Source organism: Pseudopipra pipra, chromosome 4 (genome assembly GCF_036250125.1).
Source record: "Pseudopipra pipra isolate bDixPip1 chromosome 4, bDixPip1.hap1, whole genome shotgun sequence".
Lineage (NCBI taxonomy): Eukaryota > Metazoa > Chordata > Aves > Passeriformes > Pipridae > Pseudopipra > Pseudopipra pipra.
The window spans coordinates 1,367,927-1,392,256 of NC_087552.1; the positions used below are offsets into that span (position 1 = coordinate 1,367,927).

General features: G+C 47.6%; 1 protein-coding gene across 1 annotated transcript in view; it reads right to left on the bottom strand.

Moving 5' to 3' along the window:
* Positions 1 to 24,330, bottom strand: part of FRAS1 (Fraser extracellular matrix complex subunit 1) — a 99,449-nt gene that overhangs the window by 14,409 nt on the left and 60,710 nt on the right. Inside the window, exons 22-48 of the mRNA XM_064651364.1 lie at positions 23,257 to 23,403; positions 22,140 to 22,280; positions 21,913 to 22,056; positions 21,586 to 21,729; positions 20,722 to 20,992; positions 20,106 to 20,190; positions 18,147 to 18,473; positions 17,503 to 17,656; positions 15,501 to 15,679; positions 13,759 to 13,875; positions 12,058 to 12,172; positions 11,716 to 11,853; positions 11,495 to 11,527; positions 10,705 to 10,836; positions 10,219 to 10,344; positions 9,564 to 9,811; positions 8,223 to 8,371; positions 7,613 to 7,775; positions 6,787 to 6,922; positions 6,289 to 6,485; positions 5,935 to 6,088; positions 5,302 to 5,565; positions 5,008 to 5,196; positions 4,486 to 4,605; positions 3,871 to 4,050; positions 1,883 to 2,007; positions 1,186 to 1,326 (exon numbers count right to left, since the gene is read on the bottom strand). Of these exons, the coding sequence (XP_064507434.1) occupies positions 1,186 to 1,326; positions 1,883 to 2,007; positions 3,871 to 4,050; positions 4,486 to 4,605; positions 5,008 to 5,196; positions 5,302 to 5,565; positions 5,935 to 6,088; positions 6,289 to 6,485; positions 6,787 to 6,922; positions 7,613 to 7,775; positions 8,223 to 8,371; positions 9,564 to 9,811; positions 10,219 to 10,344; positions 10,705 to 10,836; positions 11,495 to 11,527; positions 11,716 to 11,853; positions 12,058 to 12,172; positions 13,759 to 13,875; positions 15,501 to 15,679; positions 17,503 to 17,656; positions 18,147 to 18,473; positions 20,106 to 20,190; positions 20,722 to 20,992; positions 21,586 to 21,729; positions 21,913 to 22,056; positions 22,140 to 22,280; positions 23,257 to 23,403 (4,319 nt within the window). The remainder of the gene's footprint in view (positions 1 to 1,185; positions 1,327 to 1,882; positions 2,008 to 3,870; positions 4,051 to 4,485; positions 4,606 to 5,007; positions 5,197 to 5,301; positions 5,566 to 5,934; positions 6,089 to 6,288; positions 6,486 to 6,786; positions 6,923 to 7,612; positions 7,776 to 8,222; positions 8,372 to 9,563; positions 9,812 to 10,218; positions 10,345 to 10,704; positions 10,837 to 11,494; positions 11,528 to 11,715; positions 11,854 to 12,057; positions 12,173 to 13,758; positions 13,876 to 15,500; positions 15,680 to 17,502; positions 17,657 to 18,146; positions 18,474 to 20,105; positions 20,191 to 20,721; positions 20,993 to 21,585; positions 21,730 to 21,912; positions 22,057 to 22,139; positions 22,281 to 23,256; positions 23,404 to 24,330) is intronic.

The window sequence follows — 24,330 nt, forward strand, 5'->3', positions numbered from 1 at the left end:
GAGAAAATCTCCAGAGCAGTTAATTAGGGGTGAGATAAGAAAGGGTTTATTTTGCCAAGGCAGTAGATGTTACACGACGCGCGCAGGCCGTGCCTGAGAGGTGACATTTTATAACACCATCCATCCAATCCCAGATGTGTCCACCCTGTGGCCTTTACTCTGGTCTGCCCCAGGGTCCACCCCCTGAGAAATGGGTCTGGGGGTTTTGGGACCCCATGTTCATCCCACCTTCCTCTCATCAGAGCACAAAGGGTACATAGTTACCTAATTCTTGACCGTATTCTGTGGTTTAGGCCCTGGTATGCTGTTCTGCCAACAATCTAGGCCTTGCCTTGACAAAAGACTAAACATTTCTGCTATATTCAGGGGTAGGATTGATATAGGGAGCATAGAATGGGGTAAGAGGGTTAAGGAATGTGTAAACAAGGGTGCTAGAGAAAGGGAAAGGGACAAGGGACAAAGGAGAGGGGGTTTGCTGCTTTTAAAATCTACTTCCACTACTTATAAAACTTACAAGTCCTACAAATATTATAAAAAATAAAAAAAAAACATTAGGGGCTTAAGGCATCACCAGGACAGGCGTGTCCTTCCAGCCTGGAGAGGGACTCCCTGCCTAGACAGCTTCCCTAGTGCAGTGTCTCCAACCGGGCCTAACGCAGCCCCGCACACGGAACTGGTTCCCCCTGAGCCCTGCCCTGTCTTCATCCCTCTCCCAAGGGATGAAGATGTCTTCATCCCTGTCTCCCATCCCCCTCTACAAATCATCACACCAAACTACTGGTGTGGCTGGTCTGAGACGGCTCCCACCCCTGTGACAGCTCTGTGAACACGAGAGCAGCCCCCCCATCCTGCAGCGGTTCCAGGCAACGTGCCCCTTGCCACTGCTGCCAGTGCAGAAGCAGCAAAAACCCTTAGGGGCAGGATTTTGGCTCAGGGCAGTAACAGGCAGCCAGGAGAGCTCTCGCTGCAGGGAAGTAGCAGTGAAGTAGAGCCAGCCCTTCAGCCAGACCCAGGAGGTGGAAGAGGAAATGTTGTTTTCAACCATGTTATGTAATTTTCATCCATCCTTGGCAAACTCAGTGTCAAGGCCAGGCCTGTCTTTAAATAGAAGCCCATTTTCCTGACAGCCCAGATGTGCTGTCACACACAGGGGGAGGGAGGAGGCAAGGGGAAGTCCTGCCTTACCTCTGTGTCAGCATCTGTTGCTTTAAGCTCAAACTCGGTGATGGTTTTTCTCACCCCTTCCTGAACTGTCATCCCGAGGCTTTGCACTATGGGTAAGGAGTCATCCACGGGGTTTATGGTGATGTCAAATGTCTGGCTCACCTGGAATAGCAGGAAAAGCCTCTTGTGATGAATTCAGCCCTCCAAGAGTACAACTCCACTGCAAGACCACAGTGATCCCCAGTTCAGGTCACTTATTTCAGCCTTGTCTCGTGAGTACATCTGAGCTTCTAAGCCCAGATCATGTGAACGTGACCTTTTCTATCCCTCCCCACTGATTAAGTCTCCCTCATTCTGTGGTATTTATGGGCATCCACTTTCCCTCCCTCTCTCATTCTACTTTGCCCCTCTCCCTCTACGTGCAGCTATGATTTTCCTCTTTCAGAAAGCAGGAAGGAGACATTTCCCAAGGGTCTGACTGTCGTCACTACGTCGTCAGTGCACTGGATCAAAGCTGAGCTCCAGGAGCAATTGGCAAGCAGCTGAAAACCAGACACTCAGATCTTGGTAAACCAGTCTCGTGAGGCCGCAGCACAGGTGGCTCCCTGTTCCCTGCACAGGGCTCGCTGCTTTCCCTGTGGGATGTAGGAATTCTCACAGCAGAACTAAGAGCAGCCCCCTCTGTTCTTACTTGGGCAAAGGCCACGCTGGGACTCACCTCATTCATCCCATCAGACACAGAAAAGGTGAAGGCATCCATGTGCTTTTCCATGTCACTGGTGTGGACGTACTGGATGCTGCGAGAGGCCAAGTCTGCCTGGCTGAAGGAATCAATTCTCATCCCTGGAAAAAGAATAATAGGGAAAAATGTGTAATAGAAAGAACAATGCAGGGAAAAACTATAGGCAGCTGGATATATCTGTCCCATGAACCTCAGCTGAGCCAGGGTTTTAGCTGGCACAGAGCCTCCTGAAAACTCCTTCTGCAAAATCAAGTCCAGCCTTTTCCCTAGACTTACAATCTTAAGAAGGCATCTCACGCCGTCAGGACACCCTGTTGGGGATGGGCCTCTGGGGGCTGAGGGGCAGAGAAGCTGGGAGAAAAATGGCTCATGTAACGCTTGGATTGTCACTGCTGGGCAGGACTAACCCAACCATGGCAACACTGAGTACGAGTTAAAGGTCTCCTGGCCTCCCAGCAGTTTTCCAAAATGCCTTCCAAGTCTCCGCTCTCTCTGCCCTTCCTTGTACCCCTGCATTTAGAAAGACTAAGGCCCATTTACAACAGTGATTTATAGTGACATCTTTACAGGCCATTAGGTGTGACACAGCCACAGAAAGGGACATGACAAGCATTTTAAAAAGCACTTGAGCTTTTTAACTGTCACTGCTGTGTCTGACAGTTTTACTGCTGTTAACAACAACAAACACCCCGACAAAAAGTTTGCCACCAATCTATCACCCGAAATGGCTACTGACAAGTATTGGCCACACTACAAAAGATATCAGGATCTGGTATAAATAAATGAGCCAAACCAGAATGATCAGCCAAGATTTCCTCAGAGCTCATTAGCTTTAAAGGCTTGGGTTCTCTTTTGAACACTCCAGTGCTCTCCCTTTAGGTTTAGGTCATTTAAATCACGAAAACAATTCCTTCCCAGTCTGTGACTCTTTATCTTTCTCGGTCCATCACAGACAGGAAAAAGCACAGAAATCAGAATCATCACATTTTAAATAACAGGAGGAATAAAATCCTTAACTCAGGTCTCCAAAGTACAAGATTCACTGTTTAGTTTGCAATTCGGACAAAAATATTGCAAGATTTTAATTTACTTTCAGCAGGGGGTTTGCTTATTATAACTTTCATTCATTATTCCTGCCCTTTCAACATGAGAGGATGAGGCAAACCACACATTAAAACTTAGCTGTACAGGGACTGTCTGTATCTTGAAAACACACACAGCAAATAGTTCCACTTTAATCTCATGTTAATGAGAAATCTAATGCTAAGAAGAAATATAATCTTAGATGAGTATAATTAAATCAGAAGAGCATATTATATGACAGCTGAGATTTAGATTAATTCATCAGAGAGGGGCAGCACACTCACACTGTCAGCAGGCACAGAAGGCAGCTCTAAAATTCAGATCACATTTGCAGGAGTTCCACCAGATTGATCAACCCCCCTCTCTGAAGGACCAGAATTCATTATCCAGCATATCCATCACACCCCAACGGAGCTTCCTTTTAAACTAACTCAGTGGATAGTTCTCCTCCTCTCTTCCAGGCACAGCTAGGGAACGAAGCTGGTTTTTAGGGATCAAGGAACATACTGACCAAGAGGGGGAGAGAAAACAAGTTGTCTGTTCCCCAAGGTGGGCTCTGTTTCCACGGACATTAAGGGATGGATTCTCTGGGGCGCTGTGCTATTCACAGCAAAGGCTGAAAGCTTTCCTGTCATGCAGAAGCAGGAACAGGGGCATAAATTCTCCCAAAGGCTGAATAAATCCTCACCTGTGATTCTCAGGCTGCCTTGCCTCCACTCACCTTATTCTCCAGCTCTCTGGGCTAATGACTATTTGATTCCTAACGGGAAACAGAATTCTGTGCTGCAGCCTCCAAGCACATTTTTCCCACAGTGAAGCTCTAGGGGTCAAAAGCCTTGCTGCTCCAAGGACCTAACGGAGTAAAACACTTCCCTGCTCACCTGGGGAGGCCGTGTGCTCCAGGTGCCCCAGCTGTGGGTGCCGGGTGACCTTGTACTGGAGCTGGGTGGGTTCACTGTCCTGGTCAGTGGCCGAGAGCTGGAGGGTTGTGATTGTCTTCGCCGAGTTCTCATCCAGCACCAGCCCTTTGTTAGTGATGATGGAGGGGGGAAATCTGTCCTCTGGAAGGGTTAAATACAAAGCTGAGTTAGGAGACAGTCACCCTCCTTCCTTTGGTGTTATTCACATCAGGTACTTGTGCTCAAGCAAAAGACAACGCACACACAAATGTTTTGATAATTCTGAAACAGGAACTTTGGATCTTGGCATTAATTGAGGGGATGGCAACGTTAGAATGCCTCAGAGACAATCTAAACTGCACAAAGATATTAAGGGGAATTTTTCTACCTGTTCAGTGAGTTTGTTACAAGTCTGAGAACTAATCCTTACACCCACAAACTCTCCCCATGCCCCTCACTTCAAAGGCCTTTGAACTGACAGAGCATCAAAACTCCGCCTCAAGAACTACATCTTCACTTGCCATACACGTGGGATGGGAACCTGTGAAGTCCTGAGCTCTGCAGCAAAGAGACCATAACTTCAGCATTGTCTTTTACCTAATACACGGATATGGAAAACCTGGTCCGTCAGTTTGTTGCCATCTGCATCGATCACATCAAAGGCGAAGGGGAAATTTCCGCCGGGATCCCCTTTCTTGTGGCTGTAAACCACTTGCCCTGGAGAGAGGGACAGGAGAAAAGAGGCGGTTTTTTTACAGGCTGCATCATTTCATTCGTAGTTTGGAAGCAGGCACCATCAGGTGAGGGACTTGGGGCTGGACAGAGCTCCTGGATTTGGGTTTCATTACTTTCTCTCTTTATTCTTTTTCCCTGCTGAGACAGATTTCTTAACATTTGCTTAATGATACGTTTCTCTGCCCTGCTCTAACAGCCTTATTGAACTTCTTTCCCTTTCCCTCCCCTGCTTCAGGTCAACCTCCCCCTCTCATAAGGACCATAGAACCATGGGCTATCTCAAGTTGGAAGGGACCCATAAATGTCCAACTCCCTGCTCCTTGCAGGACTGCCTAAACCAGCCACATATATTTGCACTGACTATCTAAAATCCAGCACTCTCACCTTTGTTTATATCAGCCTGGGTGAAACTTTTGACGGGTCCTTTGGCAGAGATCTGGACTGGGTTATCAGCTTTGCTCAGCTGCAGATGGCCCCTGCTGGGATCCCTCCTCAGGACAAATCTAAGCGTCGAGTCCCCTGAATAACCAGCTGCTGCCTTCAAGTGCTGAGCTGTGAGTGGAGCTGCAGAGCCTGGACCAGGGAAAGAAGTGCACAGTCAGCTCCAGCCAGGCCAGCAAAGCAACTGGTTTAGACTGGGCCATCCAGCACTACAGAGCAACGCCATTCTCCTCGTACCAGCTGGGAGCTGCAGGTCCCTGTTGACAGGTAATGTGGGTGGCTGCTTCTTGGGCAGCTCCATGGAGAATTCCAGCCTCCCTGCCTGTGTGTAGAGCCCATCCGTGATGGAGAAGCCAAACTCGTCTGTCTGTGCCGCTGCACCGCTCCGGGTATAAACGATCAGCTCATCCAGAATGTCCTGGTAGGTGAAGGAAGAGCCCCTGGACAGCACATGCCCATGCTCTGGGGGCTCTGCCGTGCTTTGTCTCCTGCGGAGGTGACCTGGGAAACAACAGACGGATCAAAATGATGGGAATAAGGCAGCCTGCTGGGGACACAAGCCTTCACTGACACCCTGCCTGGCTTTGCCACTGCTGGGCAAGAGGAAAGGGGAGAACACACAGGGAACTTCCCAGGGAAACGCATCAAGCTCCCCTTTCTCCTCCCCCAAAGAGTGAGGGACAACTCTCAAATAGAGAGTTCTGCTGTTCTGAAGCACAATCCCATGGCTGCTGGTCCAAATGTGCTTTATCCAACATGCCAGGCTCCTCTCTCACATCGGGGGCTGTTACACACACAGGTATGAAGACAGACAGACACTGACACAAAAAAACCTCCTCTCCCTCACCTCCTCAGCTTGTCGGGACTTACCATGCTCAGGACTTTGGCTCACCACAATGACCAGCTCACTGTTCTGGGTGTCCAAGTCCTGCAGGTTGAGGGAGGCATTGGTGACAACCACTCCTGAGCTCCCCTGCACTCGGACAGGCTCCAGCACCATCTTGGGGGGCTCATCATTCTGTCTCTGCACAAAGACACACAGTCAAAAAAGGGAAATGAACACGGGGAAAAGACCCACCTGAATGAAATACAAGTTCCCAAATGACAGTACTGGTGCTGACATCACCAGTCTGTCCAAATCTAGCCAGAGTCTAGCAAAGTTTGCACTTGAAAAGTGTCTGTGTGAAAGGAGAGGGCTCTGGCAGCCAGCGAGCACAGGTGTACCTGGATCGTGATGTTGATGCTCTGCACCTCAGACTGGCTGAAGCCATCGCTCACATAAAAGCTGAAAACGTCACTCGTGGGCTCAATGCTTTCATGGACGCTCTGGAAGTAGTAAATGCTGTTCTCCAGAACATCTTGAAGGGAGAAGGATGCGTCTGTGGTGCCAGCAGACTCACTCTGTGGGCCAAAACTCTCACCTGCAAACCAGAATATCACTAGTGAAGGGGTGTTCTGATAAACTAAAGTCACTGATAAACTAAACATAAAAGCAGCAGGGTTAGGAGAAGAATGGCACATTGTGAAGGCTGCAGAAGGATGGATGTTACTTCCTACAACATGGATTTCCACATCTTTAAGGAAAGCAAACTCTGCTGCATTGGAGTGGAAGCTGCAGTTTTAGGCATAGCACAAGTGATCCCATCCATGGGATATGATAGGTATGATCCTGTTAGGGCTACAAACCAGCCAGGGGGAAGAGGAGAGAGCCAAGCAGTTTACCTGTCTTGGTGTTTTGGATGTAGCCATAGATAGGCAGAGTGACAACCGTGACCCTCAGGTCTTCCTTGGCAGCAGTATCATAACCAGCAGTTAAATGGTGACCAGCCAGCAGTGGGATCCTGCCCCCCTCATCCACCTGGAAAGCAAGAGCACACAACACAGATCCTTACTGAACAAGGCTGCCTCCATGGAATAGGCTTGCCCAGGTTCTGGAGTGCTGTCCCATCCTCCCCTAGATCTGCCAGGTAGGAAATCAGCTGGGAGGTGAGGTGAGATGGGAAGAACAAAGCCTGCCTGGCCCCCAAGAAGAGCCTGTGAGGGTTTCATCAGGGCAGGAACAGAACTGGCAGAGTCACTCTGACCTCTTGGAAGGCAAGAAAATGCATTTCTGGCTGAGAGAGCCTTTTGAAGGCAAGGGAGGGGGAATGCAAAGCTGGAAAATAGGCTTCAAAAGGCTTCAATAAGGAGTGTGAAATGCTGTGTGTCAGTCCAAAGCACCAGGTGTTTTCAGACTTTACACACAGGCTGGTGAAATAAGGGACAAAATATTGGACAGGGATAAGTCAGACTTGTTCCACTGATATCAACAGGACACTTTAGGGAGAACCAGCTCCTGACTAGGTGTAAGCAGAGGAGGTTCAGAGATGCAGGTGGGCTGTCAGCCTCCTCTGGCCTCCAAGTGATTTGTTAACCCTTTGCGTTCAGAGCACTGTACGTGCAGCACCCTATTTTATCAGTGATTTCCCCTCGGTCCAGGAAAACTGTCCAATTCCTCACTTTGAAGTCATTTTTCTCCCTGCTTCCAGTATCCTGGGCAGCCACTTACAGTGATGTGGTCAGCAAAAGCAATGAGTGAAGGCAGGGTGTGGGCAGGTGTGATAGTGATGGTGAACATCTGCCTGTCCAGCCGGTTGTCATCAGCATCAAGAACAGCGAAGTGGAAGATGTCCGTAACGGGCTGATTGCTGGTCTCAAACGTGGTGGAGTAGCTGTGGAACCAAACACAGCCCAGGTCAGGGAGTCCCACTGACAGTCAGGAAACTACACCCTGCCCCTGCAGTCAGAGGTGAGCACACACCTCCCGGAAGAGAGGTGGCATCTCAGTTCCCAACCCTCCCTCATGTTCATTCCCCGAATTCTTTTAAATCACTGGTTTAGGTGTTGCCTACCTAAAGTGTCACCATGACATCACAGACATAGAAAAAAATCCCCCTAATTTGAAGCTACACCAAGTATTGGCATTTCAGACATGCAGAAACACCTAATTCTGCAAAGAGAAAATGCTCTTATCCATAATCCCAGAGGGTACAAGGGACAAGAAAGGGAAAAATACCTTTGAAACATTGCACTAACAAAACATAGCCCAGAGATCCCTGGGGAAAACCCACAGAGCTTTTTACTGGCATGGCTTGAGGGAGAATAGCTCTCTTTGCTACCTGATCCTCTGGCTGTTGATATCTTCCATGGTGAAATTATAAACCTTGGAAAGCTCTTCATCGTGGGAGCCCGACATCTGTAAGAGGGTTCCATATGCAGGCAGAGATATCAACTGGATTCTTATCTCTGAGTCAGGAGAATTGTTGTCCTAAAACATGAAGGAACAAACCAAATCAAAACAGGGAAAATTAGCCATTGCTTTCCTCCACTAAAAATGGAAGGAGGAACAAGTGTTTTGCAGGGAACTGTATCTGCCTAGCTGGGTCAGATCCACGGATGAATATTAAATGAAGCTCTCCTGATGAGAAGAGAGTCAAATGGGTTGACATTTTCAAACTCTACCACAAGATGTATTTTCATTTTCTCTCAGCTCAGAGAGGTTTTCTTTGTTCCCTGGTATCACATCAACACAGTCTCCCAGACATAAACCTGGTATTTTCACTTTCAAAGTACTTCACGCTAAAATAAAAGCTGATTTTGCCTCTTTTCAACTACATTAAGTACAGTCACCTCTATGATATCACAGCTCATCTTTCCTGAGAAGAGTTTTTGCTGGTTGGCTGAAAAATGAGACCCAAGCAGAAATCACCATATGGGTCAGGAATGAAATCCTCTTTTTCCTAACTGTTCTCTTACTGAGATTAAACCTGAATAACTCTCTTGTCAGCCTTCCTCTTTTAAAAGGAGAACAGGACAGACCCCAGACTTTTACCCAGAGTGATCCCTCGGAAAAAACACCCCCAATCATCTCTCTGACAGCCACCACCTCAGATCTCTCCAGCCTCACACCTGCACTGCAATCTCAGACCCAAACCCCACTGCTAATGCACTGGCTGCCAAATCATCTGCAAGGAGTAAAGCACCTTTCCTGGCAATGTCACCAGCAGGATAACTCTTGCACAGCACACAACCCCTGGGACCAACTCAAGCCACCGAGCCGTGCAGCATCTTGGCTTGTTTAATCCTTCCCCCTTCGAATCTGCCCAGAAAAAGAACCAGGCAATTTTGGAAGGTGGGTGAGGGGGCTGAAATTTTCAAAGGATTAACACTTAGCAAATGCATGTGCTTTATTAGCAAGTCCGTTTGACAGAAAAATCTGGGATTAACTCTGCTCTCATGTTCAGCATGGCAGTTCACCTCTGTTACAGTCCAACAGGGATAGCCTTAAATCCCTGTGGGATGAAAGAGTCTGTTATTCCCCTTTTGGCAGCAGTGAAAACTCGGGCTCTCTGCGCAGAATCCACGCTGACAGCGGGGAGGTGTGTGGTGAAGGGGCTGTGGGGGACAAGGGAAGGGAGACTGGCGGCATTCCCTGGGCTCGGGAGGAGATAAAAACTTACAGTGTAAGCGAGGTGCAGCCGAGAGAGAGTCACGGAGCTTTTACTGGCCACGGTGACGGCCAGCAAGCAGCCTGGGACCAGCTGTGGGCCGTTGGTGTCCAGCAGGGACACTTCCACCCTCAGCACCGTGGTGACAGTGGTGACACCGTCGGTGACAGAGATTTCCATGCTGTCCTCTGCTGCTGCTGAGCCATCGTGCACGTACTGCAGCGCGTTCCGAGTGACGTCCTCGTAGGTGAAGGCGTCGCCTTCCCAAAAGCAAACAGCACAAGTCAGGAAGAGACTGTTCAGAGCAGGAATCCAATCTGAATGACCTAAGGCCCCAGTTTAGCAGAAGACTTAATCACGTACTAAACTGGTGTTTAATCCCATCCTTACAGGGCTGTGAGTTACGAGGACATTTATTAAGGAGCTGGCAGGGCAGAGGAAAAGCTGTTAACTTCCCAGTTCCACAGACACAGCGACTCCTCCAGATTCTCAGGCAGGGCACCCATCCTCCTTTCTTCCCAGCTGATTTCTGAGCTCATAGCTAGATAGGGCTTCCCTATGGATGCATCCATATCTGCCAGGGCTATCTGACTCTAATCCTGGTCAACTAAACCAGCCATGTGGACAGGCACACACTTGCACTGAGGCAAACTCCTACTCAACTCACCCGCTCTCATGAGCTCCTGCACTCCTGCATTGTACTTCAGCACAATGCCATGATGGGGAGGCTTCACCAGCTCAAAGAAAAGACCCTCGGGAGCTGTATCCGTGTCGCTCACAGCCAACTGGATCCCTGTGCCAGGGAAAGAGAGCGTGGCTTCAGCTTCCTCAGACACTACACTGAGATATCTTTCAGGGTCTGTGAGGTGTTATCGTGATTGGAGCCAAAAACCATGTAATTCAGTCAGTACATGACAAGTAAAATAATTTTGGAGCTGCCCTAGGCCAAGAGCTGCTGGTTTCATGGAAATAATTGGTCTCCTGATGATGCCCATATTGCTACTGTGGCTCACAAGAGACCTCTGTGCAAACCCTCGGCTTAGGAGAGAGATGTGCACATGCTCATAGAGCAGGGGAGTATCTACAAACCCCCAGAGAACTTCCTGACACGAGCAGCAGTGGCTCATCCCAAACAACCTCACTCCCCACTCACCGATGGCGGCTCGGCCCCCCTGGCTGACCTCCAGGAACGGCGCCGCGATCTGGAAGACTGGAGGCTGCTGCTCTGCAGAGAGCAGGTGAATGACAAACACCATCTCCGGGGTTGTGTCTTCTCCACCAGACACTGCACACAGACAGAAACCACGGCTGAGTGTTTTAGGGATGGGTTTGCAGGGACTCTCACGTGGGAAATGCACCTTTCTGTACAAAACCACCACCCGGACGTTGCTGACTTCTCTCCCACCTTTCCAAGCCACACCTTTGTCTATGGACACACAGTTCACACCTGCCAAGAGCATTTATCTTTGCCCCTAACTCAACTCTTCTAAAACTTCTGAAAGTCTGTGTGTATACATCCTGTCTTCCACAGATCTGTTAGATGTGCTCCTAAGTCAGAACACAGACTCCATCTTGCTGGTGGAAGCCAGAAAGCATATGGAAAGGGAAGGATGTGTTAAACAAGCAAGCAGCTTATCATGGCAATTTAACTGCAGATATAACAACAGGATAAAACTCCTTGTTCACACAGGGGGAAAACAGGAATGAATGAGGCTTTTAGGATGGATCCCAGGAAACCACTGGAAAAAGATGTCTCTACTACAGCTGCAGCTCAGCTTCTAGAAAACTCCGCTGGGACTCAGATGAATTAATATTCCCCAGGCATATGTTTTTCCAGAAATTCCTACCGAGCACCCATAGGTGTGCCTGCAGCAGAAGAAAGGCCAGGGAGTAGCAGGCAGTGGGAAGGGCAGATGGATAAAAAGTGCAAGTGGTTCACATACCTGTGAATCGGAAGTTCACGGACTCTGGGAGACCTGGCAGGACAAAACACAAGCACAGAGTCACTGCGGGCGGGACAGGAAAGCACCCGCTGACGTGGATTTGGAGACTTTTGGAGAGAGCAAGTGCTGACATTCAGCCAGACACGAGTCTCTCCTCCCCAGGGAGGAACAGCAGCAGTCCAGCTCCCTGTAGGTCCTACAGGGAACACAGTGAGCCTCACCTGCAAAGGAGAAGGTGATGATCTCCCTCAGGTGAGGAGCTGCGGTCGGCGGGCGATAGGCAATCCTGCCGTGGTTTATGTCTGCCTGGGTGAAATACCTGACAGGGGACAGAGGCCTGTCCCTGTGCTCCACGATACCTACGGAGGCAGAGAGACCAGCGTGAACAGGAGGAAGCCACTTGACTCCACGGCTGCAAGTGGGGTTAAGGAAGGAGGTGTTTGGAAGCCAAGGAAGGAGGCTGAACAGGTTAACAGGTGCCTCCACGGGACGATGCTCGAGGGGAAGATGCACTGTGCTCAGGAAACATGGTTTTCTGCCATGTTCTGAACAGGGTCACTTGCCTTGGCCAGGAAGAAGAGGGACAGTCACGTTGAACAGGATTTTCTCACTGGGAACCTCTGGGTCTACAAAGGAGAGGTGATGGGGCTCAATCACTGTCACACGGTCCTCCAGCACCTCAATAAACACATTAGACCAAGAGCATCAAGGCCAGAGACAAGGAAAGGTTCACCCAAAAATGCATTGAAAGAGAATTGCTAAAGTTAAATACAAGACAATCTTTGAATGTAAAGGCCTAGTTCTTAACCCCAAAGCTGACACCCTGTCCCCTGCAGATGTACAACCTCCACACTCACAGCTGGACAGGTTTCTCTTCTGACCTAGAGCAACTAAAAAGAGAGAAAGGAAAACCTAGTCTGATCAAAACCTCCCTGGACAAAGACATAAGTCACTGCCTACATAGTTTTCTGGTACAGTCTGATGTGGCTGGACTTGATTTTCTTTTAAGAGTAATTCTAAAAATGACTCAGCCCTTTTATTGGAATAGAGAGTAGCTTTTCCCTCTTTGTTTTAAACCTGTCTAAAACTGCTCTGATCCTTCCATAACAGGATTATTATGAGCCAAAGGCAGGCAAGACATTACAGGAATTAGGGTGCTGCATGAAAAGACTTAGGTGCCCAAAAGCAGTTAATTTGCATGTGTTCATGAAACTTAATCCTGCAGAATTAACAGCTCCAAGAAGTCACTGAATTAAACAGCTCAGTGGGTATGAAAAGCATCCAGCTCATTTCATAATCCTGAGCAAAATAAGGAGAAAACGAGCTAAATTAAGGATACAGGCAATTAATTAATCTGCTTTGGAACACGAAAGGTTCAGGAACAGGAATAAAATCCTTTCACCAACATGGGGGGAACAGGTAACTTGAATTAAAAACAGTACCTATGTTATGTCCACTTTAACCACCAAAGAGTCACCAAACTTTTTCTGACCTTTCCCAGCAGGACAAGTCAAGACTAGAGGGATGGGAAGACTTCACATATAGGAAGTCTAATTCTGAAGGAGGCTGAAGACAAATGAACAGAACTCCATCACATTGAGGCAAGGAAGTGCAATTTTATGATGGAAAGATTTAAGGTTATGGTTGCTTCCCTGTTGCCTCCAAGGCCTATTTGTCTCTCCCGAAGGTAGGACTCTCAGGTGGTGAGGTAAAGTGTATTTTATGGCCCTATTGAATTTTGTGGTGTGTAATTAGCTATAAAACCCAGCTCCTCGTGGCTCTGCCAGACATCTCTCCCATCAATTTCGTCAATAATGACAACAACAGAAAGTCGGGAGCAGAAAGATACATTGCTCCAAGTAGCAGTCTGAGCATGTTTTATTACCATGGGAAAGGTCACCGCTATTTTAAACCTTGACAAGGCCACTGTGCCGTGGAGTTTTCACTCATCCCTCTCCCATCACCTCCTTTGGCCTTTCCTGGTCCTGTCTGGCAGGCAGGAGACAGCAGGAGTAGAAGGGAAGGCTGGACTTCACCCACATGTGATGGGGACATGTGGAGAAGGCTTACCCCAAAGTCTGAGCCTACAAAATCAGCTTTAAACTTCAAGATCACCTTTTCCATTAACACAGTCTAGACATTCATCACTTTTAATACCGAGTTTTTCAACGTTCCATGGTATTTTCTCCACCCTCCCCACCATTTACTCTTCTAACCCTTCTTGTTTTCCCATTCCTACTCCAGCTGTCTGGTGTATCACTTACAGCCATGTGCAAAGAGGAGCCCAGGGAAAGCTGAGGTGCTCTGGGTGTCTGGGGCAGAACAGCAACATTGAACACGTGGCTTTCCAAGGTGGTTTGTGGACTGGCAGAGCTGGACACCTGGAAAGGAAAGATCATGTGAATGGATACCTGACAGAACACCCCTGCATTTCTACTGCACTTCATACTTTCTCTCTCCTTTCCTCCTGGTCTGGGAAGGCCTTTCCCTTTTCTGCTTCCCCCAGTCCCTACCACAGATTTCCTCAGTTTTACTCCAACTGCCTGTGCAGCTTAGTGGAACCTTTCATCCCAGGAACAGCAAAAATAGTGGCTTCTTAAACCTTCCTCCCCCCCTCAAAATGAGATTGTGCTGACAAAGGTCAAAATAACTGGTCTTTTACTAGTGGCACTGCCTTGGCAGTGGTTCCCTGTGATCCCAACAGCTTCCACGACAGGTTGTGTTTCACAGACCCACAAACATTTTCCATACACCACTATAACACCAAAAGTGAAGGCAAGGGCATCTAACTCATAATTGCAGGTCTGCAGCAAAGACATATAAAGCAAATGCTGTTGAATTGCTAAAAATTCAGAGGACCAGAACCATTCCCTAGAGATGAGCCTGCACATGTTCCCAGCAGTCCTGAGGTGAGGTAGACAAAGAAATACAGTTCCCTTTGTGAAGCTCCATTTCAAGAAAACGCATAAAAATACATGTTGTGATTAAATGAACGACATGATTTTAGCCATTTGTTGCACGTGCTCTGTCACAATACTGATGAAAGCAACGTGTTGGCCCTTTCTGAGGTGCCCCAACCCAGGGCTCAAGGCTTGGACAGCTGTGCCACGGCGTCCCAATGTGATCCCAGTAACCCCAGCTCCCTCTCATAGTTCTCCGTACAATTATTGCTCCTGCTCCCAGATACCAAACCCAAACATCCAACTCATGCAAAATGCATGGTCTACAAGAGGAACGCAGCAATTAAGCTAAAGATTAGCTTGTTCAACACTGACGCTCACAAATTCCTCATTATCACTTATGTTAATTACTTTAGAAATTACCTTAATTGCCTCTCCGGTGCTACAGTAATTGCTTCTGCCTTGTAAACCAGATGTAACAAACACTGAGTGCGAGTGTTGGCGTGGGCTTAGCGTTAGGGGAGGCTGTTAAACCTCCCCAGCAAACAGCAAGGACCTGTCTGAGGAATTTTATGGCTGTTAAACCTGGGGGGAGGTGGGATTTATTTTAGTTTTCCAGCTGCTGGGGAGTTCTTCTACCTTTTTGTCTGTTTGCAAGACAAAGGACTCTCCAGCCAAAATCAAATTATTAGCTTAGGGGAGGCAGCAGGAGGGTTGTGTGTGGCTTTGGGGCTTGCAAAACCATTTTTAAAAAGGCACTTGGAACACTTGGTGGAAATATTACAGGTGTTATGAGAGGGTGATGTATTTGCCAGGCAGCACCAAGGGGTCAAACCTCCTGTCTGAGCTGCAAATGGGGCATCCAAACATCCGGGATATGAGCTGCACGTCATCTTCAGGCACCCAACGTGTACCTACAGACACATCAGCCTGTGTGCAAACACAAGTGTTTATTGACCTGTGCCATTTTTAAAACCTGAGATCACAGGATACAGGGAGCAGCAAGAGGAGTCATCTCAAGAGAATTGCCACGTGACCCCTCCAGGAATTTATTTTTATACTAATTTATATCAATTCCCTTCAGGAATTAATTTGATGAGGAATACCTGGAACTGGAAGGAGTCGCTCTCCACTTCAGCTCCGGAGTGCCTGTACCACACAATGCCATCGTTGATGTCCTGCTGGGTGAAGGAGGTCGTGGGGGAGGCTGCTCTTCCATCAGGCAAAAGCTGCCACGGGTCTGCGGGGCCGTCCGCCGGCATCGGGACCAGGAGCACCACTTCCCCTGGGAAAAGCAAAGGGCACTTGTGAGAACACAAGGAGGGAGAGGTGCCTTGCAGCAGGCTCTCCATCTTCCCTTCCAGGGCACAACCTCGGGGTCAGAACGCAGCAGACTCATCTCTTCAAGGTCAGCTCTTTTCTAGTTCTTTTTGGAACTTATTTATGCTGAAAAGTCCACCCAGTGGATTTTTCTGAACAGAAATCTCCAATTGCACTTAGCTTTTTTGAGGTTCACATCAGAATTAGCACTTTGTTAATTAATTCTGTTAAACAGATTGATAATTCTGATGACTGATTATTAATCATTCCGTTGTGCAAAATACCCACCCCATCTCATTTCCCTAAACCACCCTCGAACAGTTGGAGCAACAAGAAAATAATTCAGCAAGCTGAAATATCACACTTCCATTTGATCATCCAACCCTGTGCTAATATTCCCTTATCAGTGCCCTAATTACATTCCAAATCTTATGTGTTTGCTCCTGGGAGTTCCCCTAAAAATCTAAAAATCAAATTACATATTTTCTACAGGTATGAATATCTTCTTCATCACTCACAGAACTAAGTTAGGCAGATAAGCCCTCTCAGATTCAGGACTCATTTTCCACATTTCTCTCTGTTAATTTTTTCCCTCACTTTCTGCAAAACAGTATTTTAGATAAATATTTGAAGATCATTGATTTTTGCTGCTTATTCCTCACCTGCAGCTACAAACCCGTTTGTGTTCTCGCAATTAATCACAGCAGAGATAATTATGGTGATACAAACACAGGATTATAAATTTTAGTTAGGGTTGGGCAGCAGGAGACAAGCTCCTCGGGGAAAAAATTCCTGTTTTCATGTAAATGCTTATTAAAAACGAGAAGACAGACCTTCATCTGCAGAAAACTAAAGGGGAAATACAAATGAATTATTTCTCTTCTAACCTGCAGAACTCACATGATCTCTGCTTCCATCAGGTGCTGGCAGCTGTCATAGAAAACAGCCCGTCCTCACAGCAAAAGGCAATAAAACCCCACGGATGTTGCTAGAGGGACCCTCTAATTTTCTCTGGCTCAGCAAATTAAATGTGGTATCATTTCTTAGAAATGCATAATATGTTATTTAAAGACATGGTTTTAGTGAAGAAAATGGTGATGCTGAGTGGGAAAAGAACGTTGGTTTTTTTTCTCTCCACATTTCCTTTCCCTCCACATATGATGCCTTCTCTGTTCCATCCAGTTTCTCTCCGTTTATTGCTCCCAGAACCTTCCATGCTCCTCCTCAGCCTGTTCCCAGAAAACACTTTCTAAGCACAGGGTTGCCAGGGAAAGTCATTGCTCTGAGAGATGAGCTCAGAGCCTCCCCAAAGGAATCTGGGGACAAGAATTATCCACAGTTGCAAATGTCACTAATTCCTGTTCGAGCCAGCAACCCCTTCCATTGGTACAAATTAAATCAAATGTCATGGAATTTAGGGAATTCTTCAAGGTAAACTTTTGCTCAGAAGTTTCTAGAGACAGATATTACCCTGTGCTCCTCTTAAACTAGGCATTCATTGTAGAACAGCATCTTTTAGCAGTAAGATTCTGCTCTCTCAGGGCTGTAAATCCACCAGGATTTCACTCCCACTGGAGAAAGGACAGGATCAGATAGATGACCAGGCAGGGCAAAAGTACTTTGTTACTTTGCATGCCCATTTGAAGTGGAAAAAGATCAGTTTGGCAGCACTTATCCAGTGTAGTATTATAAGGAAATATTCCCAAAAATTCTATTGGATGTGGACAAAACCCCATGGAAGTGGGATGGAAAGCTGCTCTTTGACAACAGAATTCCAAAGATATTTACCATGCCTGGGCTGGTCCTTGGTGATGGTGTAGGTGATCTCGGAGTCCCGGGCACCGGGTAGCTCGGCGTGCAGGATGGTCTTGGAGATCTGGAGCATGCCTCCCTGGGGCACCCACACCAGGGAATTTGTCACCAGTCGAGGGCTCCTGTCACCCTGAGGGCAGAGGGACAGCAGGAAAAGGCTTATTGGAATGTCAGTAAACTGCCCTGACGGAAACAGATTTTCAAGGGAAAAGGATCAAGAGTATTCTGGAATTTCTCGTGCATCCCACCCTGGTTGTCTGCTTCCAGAGGGGTTGTGCACCCTTCACCTGTATCCCTCAGACCCAATTCTCAGCCTGTACAACTGACCTTGTCCTCTGATTCCTAATTTCCTGTCGCTGACCCTAAACCCTCCTGACCTGAGTCTCCCTCCACAATTTTGCCCTTTATCACCATCCTCATTCTCTCTGAGCATCCACCAAAAATCTTTTGCTACTCAGTGGGTTTTCTAGCCTTCAAATTATTCCTGTGGCTTTGTTTTTTTTTTCCAAATCTTTATCCCACATTAATTCAAGGTACTCGAAACGCGCATGTCGGGGCTGGACGCAGGAGCGGTTTCGGACTTTTAATTTGCCTGCCGGGGTTCCTGTCACAGCACGTACCTCGGGAGCGATCCTGATGCGGAACAGGATGTTCTGGAAGTGGAACCCATCGTTCACCTGCAGGAGAACGGCGTCATCCCGGGTGGCAGAGCCGTCGTGAGCGTAACGCAGCCGGCCCCCCGCGAGCTCGTCCGGGCGGAACGTGCGGACGGAAGACGCCGAGTCCCCGGGAGCTCTGAGCAGCTGCCCGTGGCGTGGAGGCTCCACAACCATCAGCACGACGTCCTGAGGATTGTCACTGTCCCTCACGCCAAGCAACTGCTCTGTTATCGTCCCGCTGTCCCCTCTGCCGACGAGGAGGGGCTCGTTTCTGATCACAGACGGGGCCTGAAACGCAAAAGCAGCTCTGAGGTGGTTGCTGAACCTTGGAGATTGGATCATGATTAAAGTCTGGAATGAAAAGTTTGGGGTTAAGGAAACCAGCTCGCTTCATCCCTGGAAATCTCCTGTTTCTAAGAAGCAGAAAATCACCCTCCACACCTTTCTCCCCTGTGGCCAGATCTAAGAATATTTAGCATTTAGACTGAATTAGTCACATTAAAAGAAGATTCTCATGCCACAGCAAGCTTAGGAAAGCAAAAAACTTGGGAGAAAGTATCTGACTCCAGCTGATCTTCGTTAGCCTTTTGAGATGACAGCAAAATGGGTGTCATCAGCACCAGCAGTTATTTAATTTTTAAGATTCCCCACAGCCTTATTCAACCTACACCAAAGATTCCACATTTCTGCTGGTTTAAATTAGTTCTTTACTTTTTAGTTGTCAAGAAAGTTTAAATCTGCAGTGTCTATTGATCCCAATAAACACCCTTTGCCATTGGGAATGCGCTGCCTCAGGAGGGAGGAGATCCCACAGGGACAAAGCCCTGGGAACATTCCTGCTGCCACATCACCTGTGCACGACTTCTGAGGGTTATTACGGATCGACAGGCAAAATTCCTACCATTAAAGCTCACTTATGTATTCTGGGGCAGCCACTGCAGCTCTTACTTAGGTGAACGTCCTACTGGGGCAAACAGGAATTAGACTGAGCAAAGATCTCAGTGCCAGCCAGAATCAATATACACCCAGCAGGATCCAAATCCACACTTTGTCTTACACTAAAGGACAAACTAGAACACTTCTAATTTCCAGAAGTTATGGGAATGACTAATATGGAATATAAATTACTCGTGGTGGGGATGGAGGCTGAGCCAGGCTTGTAGGCAGGAAGGAGTCGGCACTAGAAGAGTTCTTATCAAGCCATTTAATGCCTCTCTGAGGATGCACTTTAAAGTCTCTTTATTTGTAAGAATATGCCAAGTAGCCACAACTTCTGCTAGAGCTCTCCACTCTGGAAAAAGCTCAGTGCAAAGCTGCAAAGCCTCCTTGGAAACCTGGCCCCAGTTAAGATGCCTGTACCACCTCTGGGGTGAGGCCCCTCCACAATATTGCTCCACAGACTTTAAACAACCATAATAAAAGACAGGGGCACTTGGCAGTACCATCAGCTTGCCCAGAAGTGGGGAGCAGTTTAAGAGACACACTTTAAACAGCTCATGCTGATTTAATTCCCAACTGTCCTAGAACAGAGTGTTAAGCTTGAGTGTCAAAGCAGCCCTGCCATCGGGATCAATCACGGCTCAATTGCCCTGCAGTAAGAGGCTGAACCAGAGCATCCGCAGATCCAAAGGATAATTGGAGCAGCAGGGACTCCTTAGCCCTCCCTGATAATTTCTCTATGATTGCACAGCTGCAACTCCCTGCACAAGCAAAATGACACAGGCCAACTTCTTCAGTCACTTCCCCAAGTTCCCTTCTTCCATGTGGCTCTTGGCTGCCTCTCTTAAGGGAGAGCTGAGTCTGATTTGCCTGACCTGAACTCCAGCTCGAGTTCTGCCCAGCTCCTTTGTTATCCCTGCAAGAAACCAGGGCTCCAAATGGTACAAAATTCAGGGTTGTTTCCAAGCTTGGTTACGTTACCTCTGTTGAAAACGCCTGAATGTTGATCACCTCAGGGAGGGAGAAGGATTGTTCATCGCTGACCTTCAAGGAAAACTTTCCTTTCCTAAAAAAGTCCCCAACAAGTCAAAACACAGGATAATATAAATTAATGAAGTGCTTTTGCAGGACTCAGTAATGATAAACATATTATATATTCAGTAAAAATGACTGGCTCAGTGACACAAGCTTTAACTCAAGTTTTTTCAGTTCTGTTTTTATAGTATTTTTTCCTGAGGATTCACAACAGTCACAACACGCAATAAAATACCTTTAGCTCTGTAATAATACACCCTCATTTCCCTTTAACTAATGTTATCCACATCGGATGGCACCTCCAAGATAAAGTGCCAACTCTAAATGTCAGCTCTTTGCTGCAAAAGAAAAAAGTCACTTTTCTGGCCTCAGAACAGAAGCTCCAGGATTGCCAGGATTAACCCTCAGTTATAGCATGATAGAGCATAAGTAAATTGGTAGCTGAATTAACAGCAGGGAGAGGTGTGCTTCCCTGCAGGAATGCTTCCAAGGAAGGAGGAAATACCTGTTCTCAAGACACATGCCTTTTTTTTTAAGGCAAAAGCCCAGCAAAAAGTCTCACCTGGGTCTGTCTTGGCTGTGCACGAAGCGGACCCTCCTCTCCTGCACATCCCTGCAGCTGAAGTGGTCTCCTTGGCTCAGCAGCACCTCCTGCCCGGCCACCACCACCAGCAGCCTGCCGTTGGAGGGAATGCTGTCCAGGTGGAACAGGAGCTGGCCCGTGCCACCGCCCGGATCACACACACCCAGCAGCGACAGGTCCAGGGGTGTCACCCCGCCAATGCCGACGGTGAGGGTGCCGCTCGCTCGGGAGCTCCAGGGATGTTCCCTGGCTGCCATGAAACAAGGGAGAGGTTATTACTGAAGGAATTACCACGGGCAGTGTTGGCATCGTGCCTGTCACCACCATTCCTGGGGTAACAGAGCAGACCCTTACGATTCCCTGTTCACTCCTGACCCAGGTGGAGAAACACCACCTTCGAAAATTGCAATCCACCCCAAACCCCACCATGACTTCGGCAAATCACTTCCCATCTTGATTTCCCCATCACAGAACAACATACTCTGGCTTGCCCTGCAAGATAGACTTGTAAATCTTCATTTAGAAGAAAGGAAGGATAAGCAACAACTGAAGTTGATTTAGGAAGGGATTTCCCCCAAGATATTTTGTCATTTGTTTTACACTGATGATAAATGATGCTGCTGGAAAGATGTGCCTCCACACTTAGCCAGGTAACTTCACTTAGAAAACCATGTACATGTACATCTCATGAAACCAAAAAACTGGAGAAAAATAGCTGCTGACTTTCAACAGGAAAATGCACAAAAGTGAATTCTGAAAATGTGACTGAATGAACGCTTCTTCTGGCCTTAAAATCTGCTGGAAACCTGCCGGCTCAGTCACTTTGTCATGAGAGACACTCACCTTCTTCACACTCTCTGGTGCGTGTATTGCCATAGAAACCCTGGCCACAGGCAGAAACACAAATGTGATTCTTCAGAAACGTGGTGCTGTCACAGAGGTGGCACAGGCTGTCACTGTCACACTCCAGGCACCCAGGAGGACAAGCTGAAGCGGATGGAAAGCACAACCCCACTGAGACACTGCAAAATCAATGCAGCCACTGGTGCACAGAACAGAAACACTGCTATTTGTGTCTTACCCACCTGACAGAAATAGTCAGAGGAAGAGGCAAAGACTTAAGAGCTGCCTCATTTGACCACTGCCACGACATCAGGCCCCTGTGCTTACCTGTGCACTTCTGCTTTGCGTGGTCTGCATAATATCTCTCCCCACACTTGGGAACACAACGAGTGTCCAAGAGGAAGAACGGGGCTTGGCAGAGGCTGCACTCGTCTGCTGCTCGGTGACACTGAAGGCAGGGTTGGTCACACCCTAAAAAGTCACATGCAAAAAGTTCAGCACGACACCACCTTGGAGACAAGGAGGGGAACGTGTCAGACTCCAGAAGAACTCACTCTGGCACGTGTCTGATTCCCGGTAGAAAGCTGCAGGGCACTGTTCCACACAAGCCCCTTCGTGGAGGACGTGGCCCTCCATGCACTGCAGGCAGTCAGTCCTCTGGGGACCTTTACAGGTGTTACAGCTCCAGTCACACTCTGCAAGAAAACAAAAGCCACTTCAGGGTGGCCCTTCCTGGGGTGCTCACCCCACACAAGGGCTTTGCACTGCAGGAATATAAGCCCCTGGAGCAAAGAACATAGTAAAACCTGTTAAAACACTAAAAAAAATAGGAGAAAGCATGATTTGTGCTGAGTGAATTTATCCCTGGAGCAGCAGTGCTCCTTGTATGCCAATGTGGAGTTTGTGGCTCATTAGCAATTAATTCACCCTGCATCATCCAGCTCATGCTTTCAAAGAACTCTGACCAAAAGAAAATGATATCGCTGTCCCTCACAGTCTGAACGTCCCTCTGGAAAGTCCACTGGCCAGGAACACATTGGATCCAGATGGGATCAGACCTGCCCTCACATGCCCTTGTACTATCCTTGCTCCAGTATTCAGCAGAGTCCCAGCCACGCACACGTGCCCAGGGACTCCTCAGGCTGCCACCACCTTTTCCTCACTTAATTCCATCAGGGAACACTCTGCTGGGGAGTTCTGCGAATCTTTCAAGCCACATGTCTCTAAAACCATTCCAAACTGCTGTTCCTGCAGCCATCCAGTGAGGCAGGATTTAATGAGACGGAGAGAGAGGCAGGTAAGCACAGGAGGCCTGACAGACACCCTAAAAGAGCCTTCTCCTGGCAAGCTCCCTCGTGACTCAGCTGACCCGTGACTAAAGGAATTGCTGGACCTGACCCCTGCAAACTTTGCTGGCTCAGTTACTGAATCACTTACAGGAGAGCGATTTGCAGTAATCTTGTTCCACTGAAAGGCTCAAGTATGTGACAGCAGGCTGCCCAAAAAGAGAGGAAAATACTGCAAAAACCTCGTGAGCAACCTGTCACTGAACAATTTCCCCCTTTTTAAAGCAGGCCACCTGCCACGTAACGGATTCTTAGCCAAGGCACTTTAATTACTCATTATTAATTTTTTTTATTTTTTTCCTGAAAGCAGCAACGCGTTTTTCACCTCTGCAAGTCTTGCTGGAAAAATCCAGGTAATACTGCTGAGTACAGCTCTCATACTGGCACTCTCCAAACAGCAGGACTTTGGCAGGATCTCTGCACGAAGTACAGCTGGCAGCCGAGTCACAGCTCCAGCACTGGCTGCTGCAGGCTGTGGAAAGACAAGAAAATCAGTGAAATTCCTGATGAACCAGCCAACTGTACAAGTAAAAATGGCATCATCCTGCAGCCTTGCTACTCCTCTTGTCCTCCCTGACAGACACCTATGGAGATTTTGGAGTTTTGGCTTGTTATGTTCCTTTTCACAGCCTCCAAAATGGAAAGAGCCTCCTTCTATCTGGACTTCTATCTGTCTTCATAGACTAATGCTTACTCTCCTCTGGACAAGTGAGGGTAAAATATTGATCCTGAATCCAAATCCCCAAAAAAGAGCTTTCCCTGTCTCTGTTTTTCTTACTTCCTTTAATCAACCTGCATTTCACACGATTCTTTACCCAGAAACACAAAAATTTTGAGAGGATGGCAGACTGCTGCAAATCCAGGCAGCAAACTTTGGTGAGACCAAAGGCCCATTTAGTTTCTCTTAACATTTCCACCTTTTTATCTGCACACAGTGTGAAACTCTGGAGCTGCAGGGAGCAACAAAGACGCCAGGAAAAAAATTAATTCAGGGATTTACTTAATCTAGGATCAAAGTCCAGAGGTTCAGAATATTTCAACTCACCTCTTTGATGTCCAGGAACCAAACTTCTCAGGAGGCTGTACTAACAGTTTAGGTGCTAAATACTGACATGCTAATTCAAGACACAGTTGTATAACCAAAAAACCTCCAAATACGAAAGTAAATGTGAAAATACCTTTGTTGCTCTCATTGAAACAAAGCCCCAGTGTTCTTCAAAAGAGTTAATTGTTTTAGCTCATCTAAAAAATGTCACAGAAGGTCTGTTTTTTGCTGAGGTGCAAATGACTTCCAGCAAAACGTGTACCTGAAGAACCTACTGGCTGCTTTTAGGTGCTCTGGTGCCAGTCTGATTCCACTTCACTTAAGAATACATGAAAAAAATCACTGTTTCTAAGT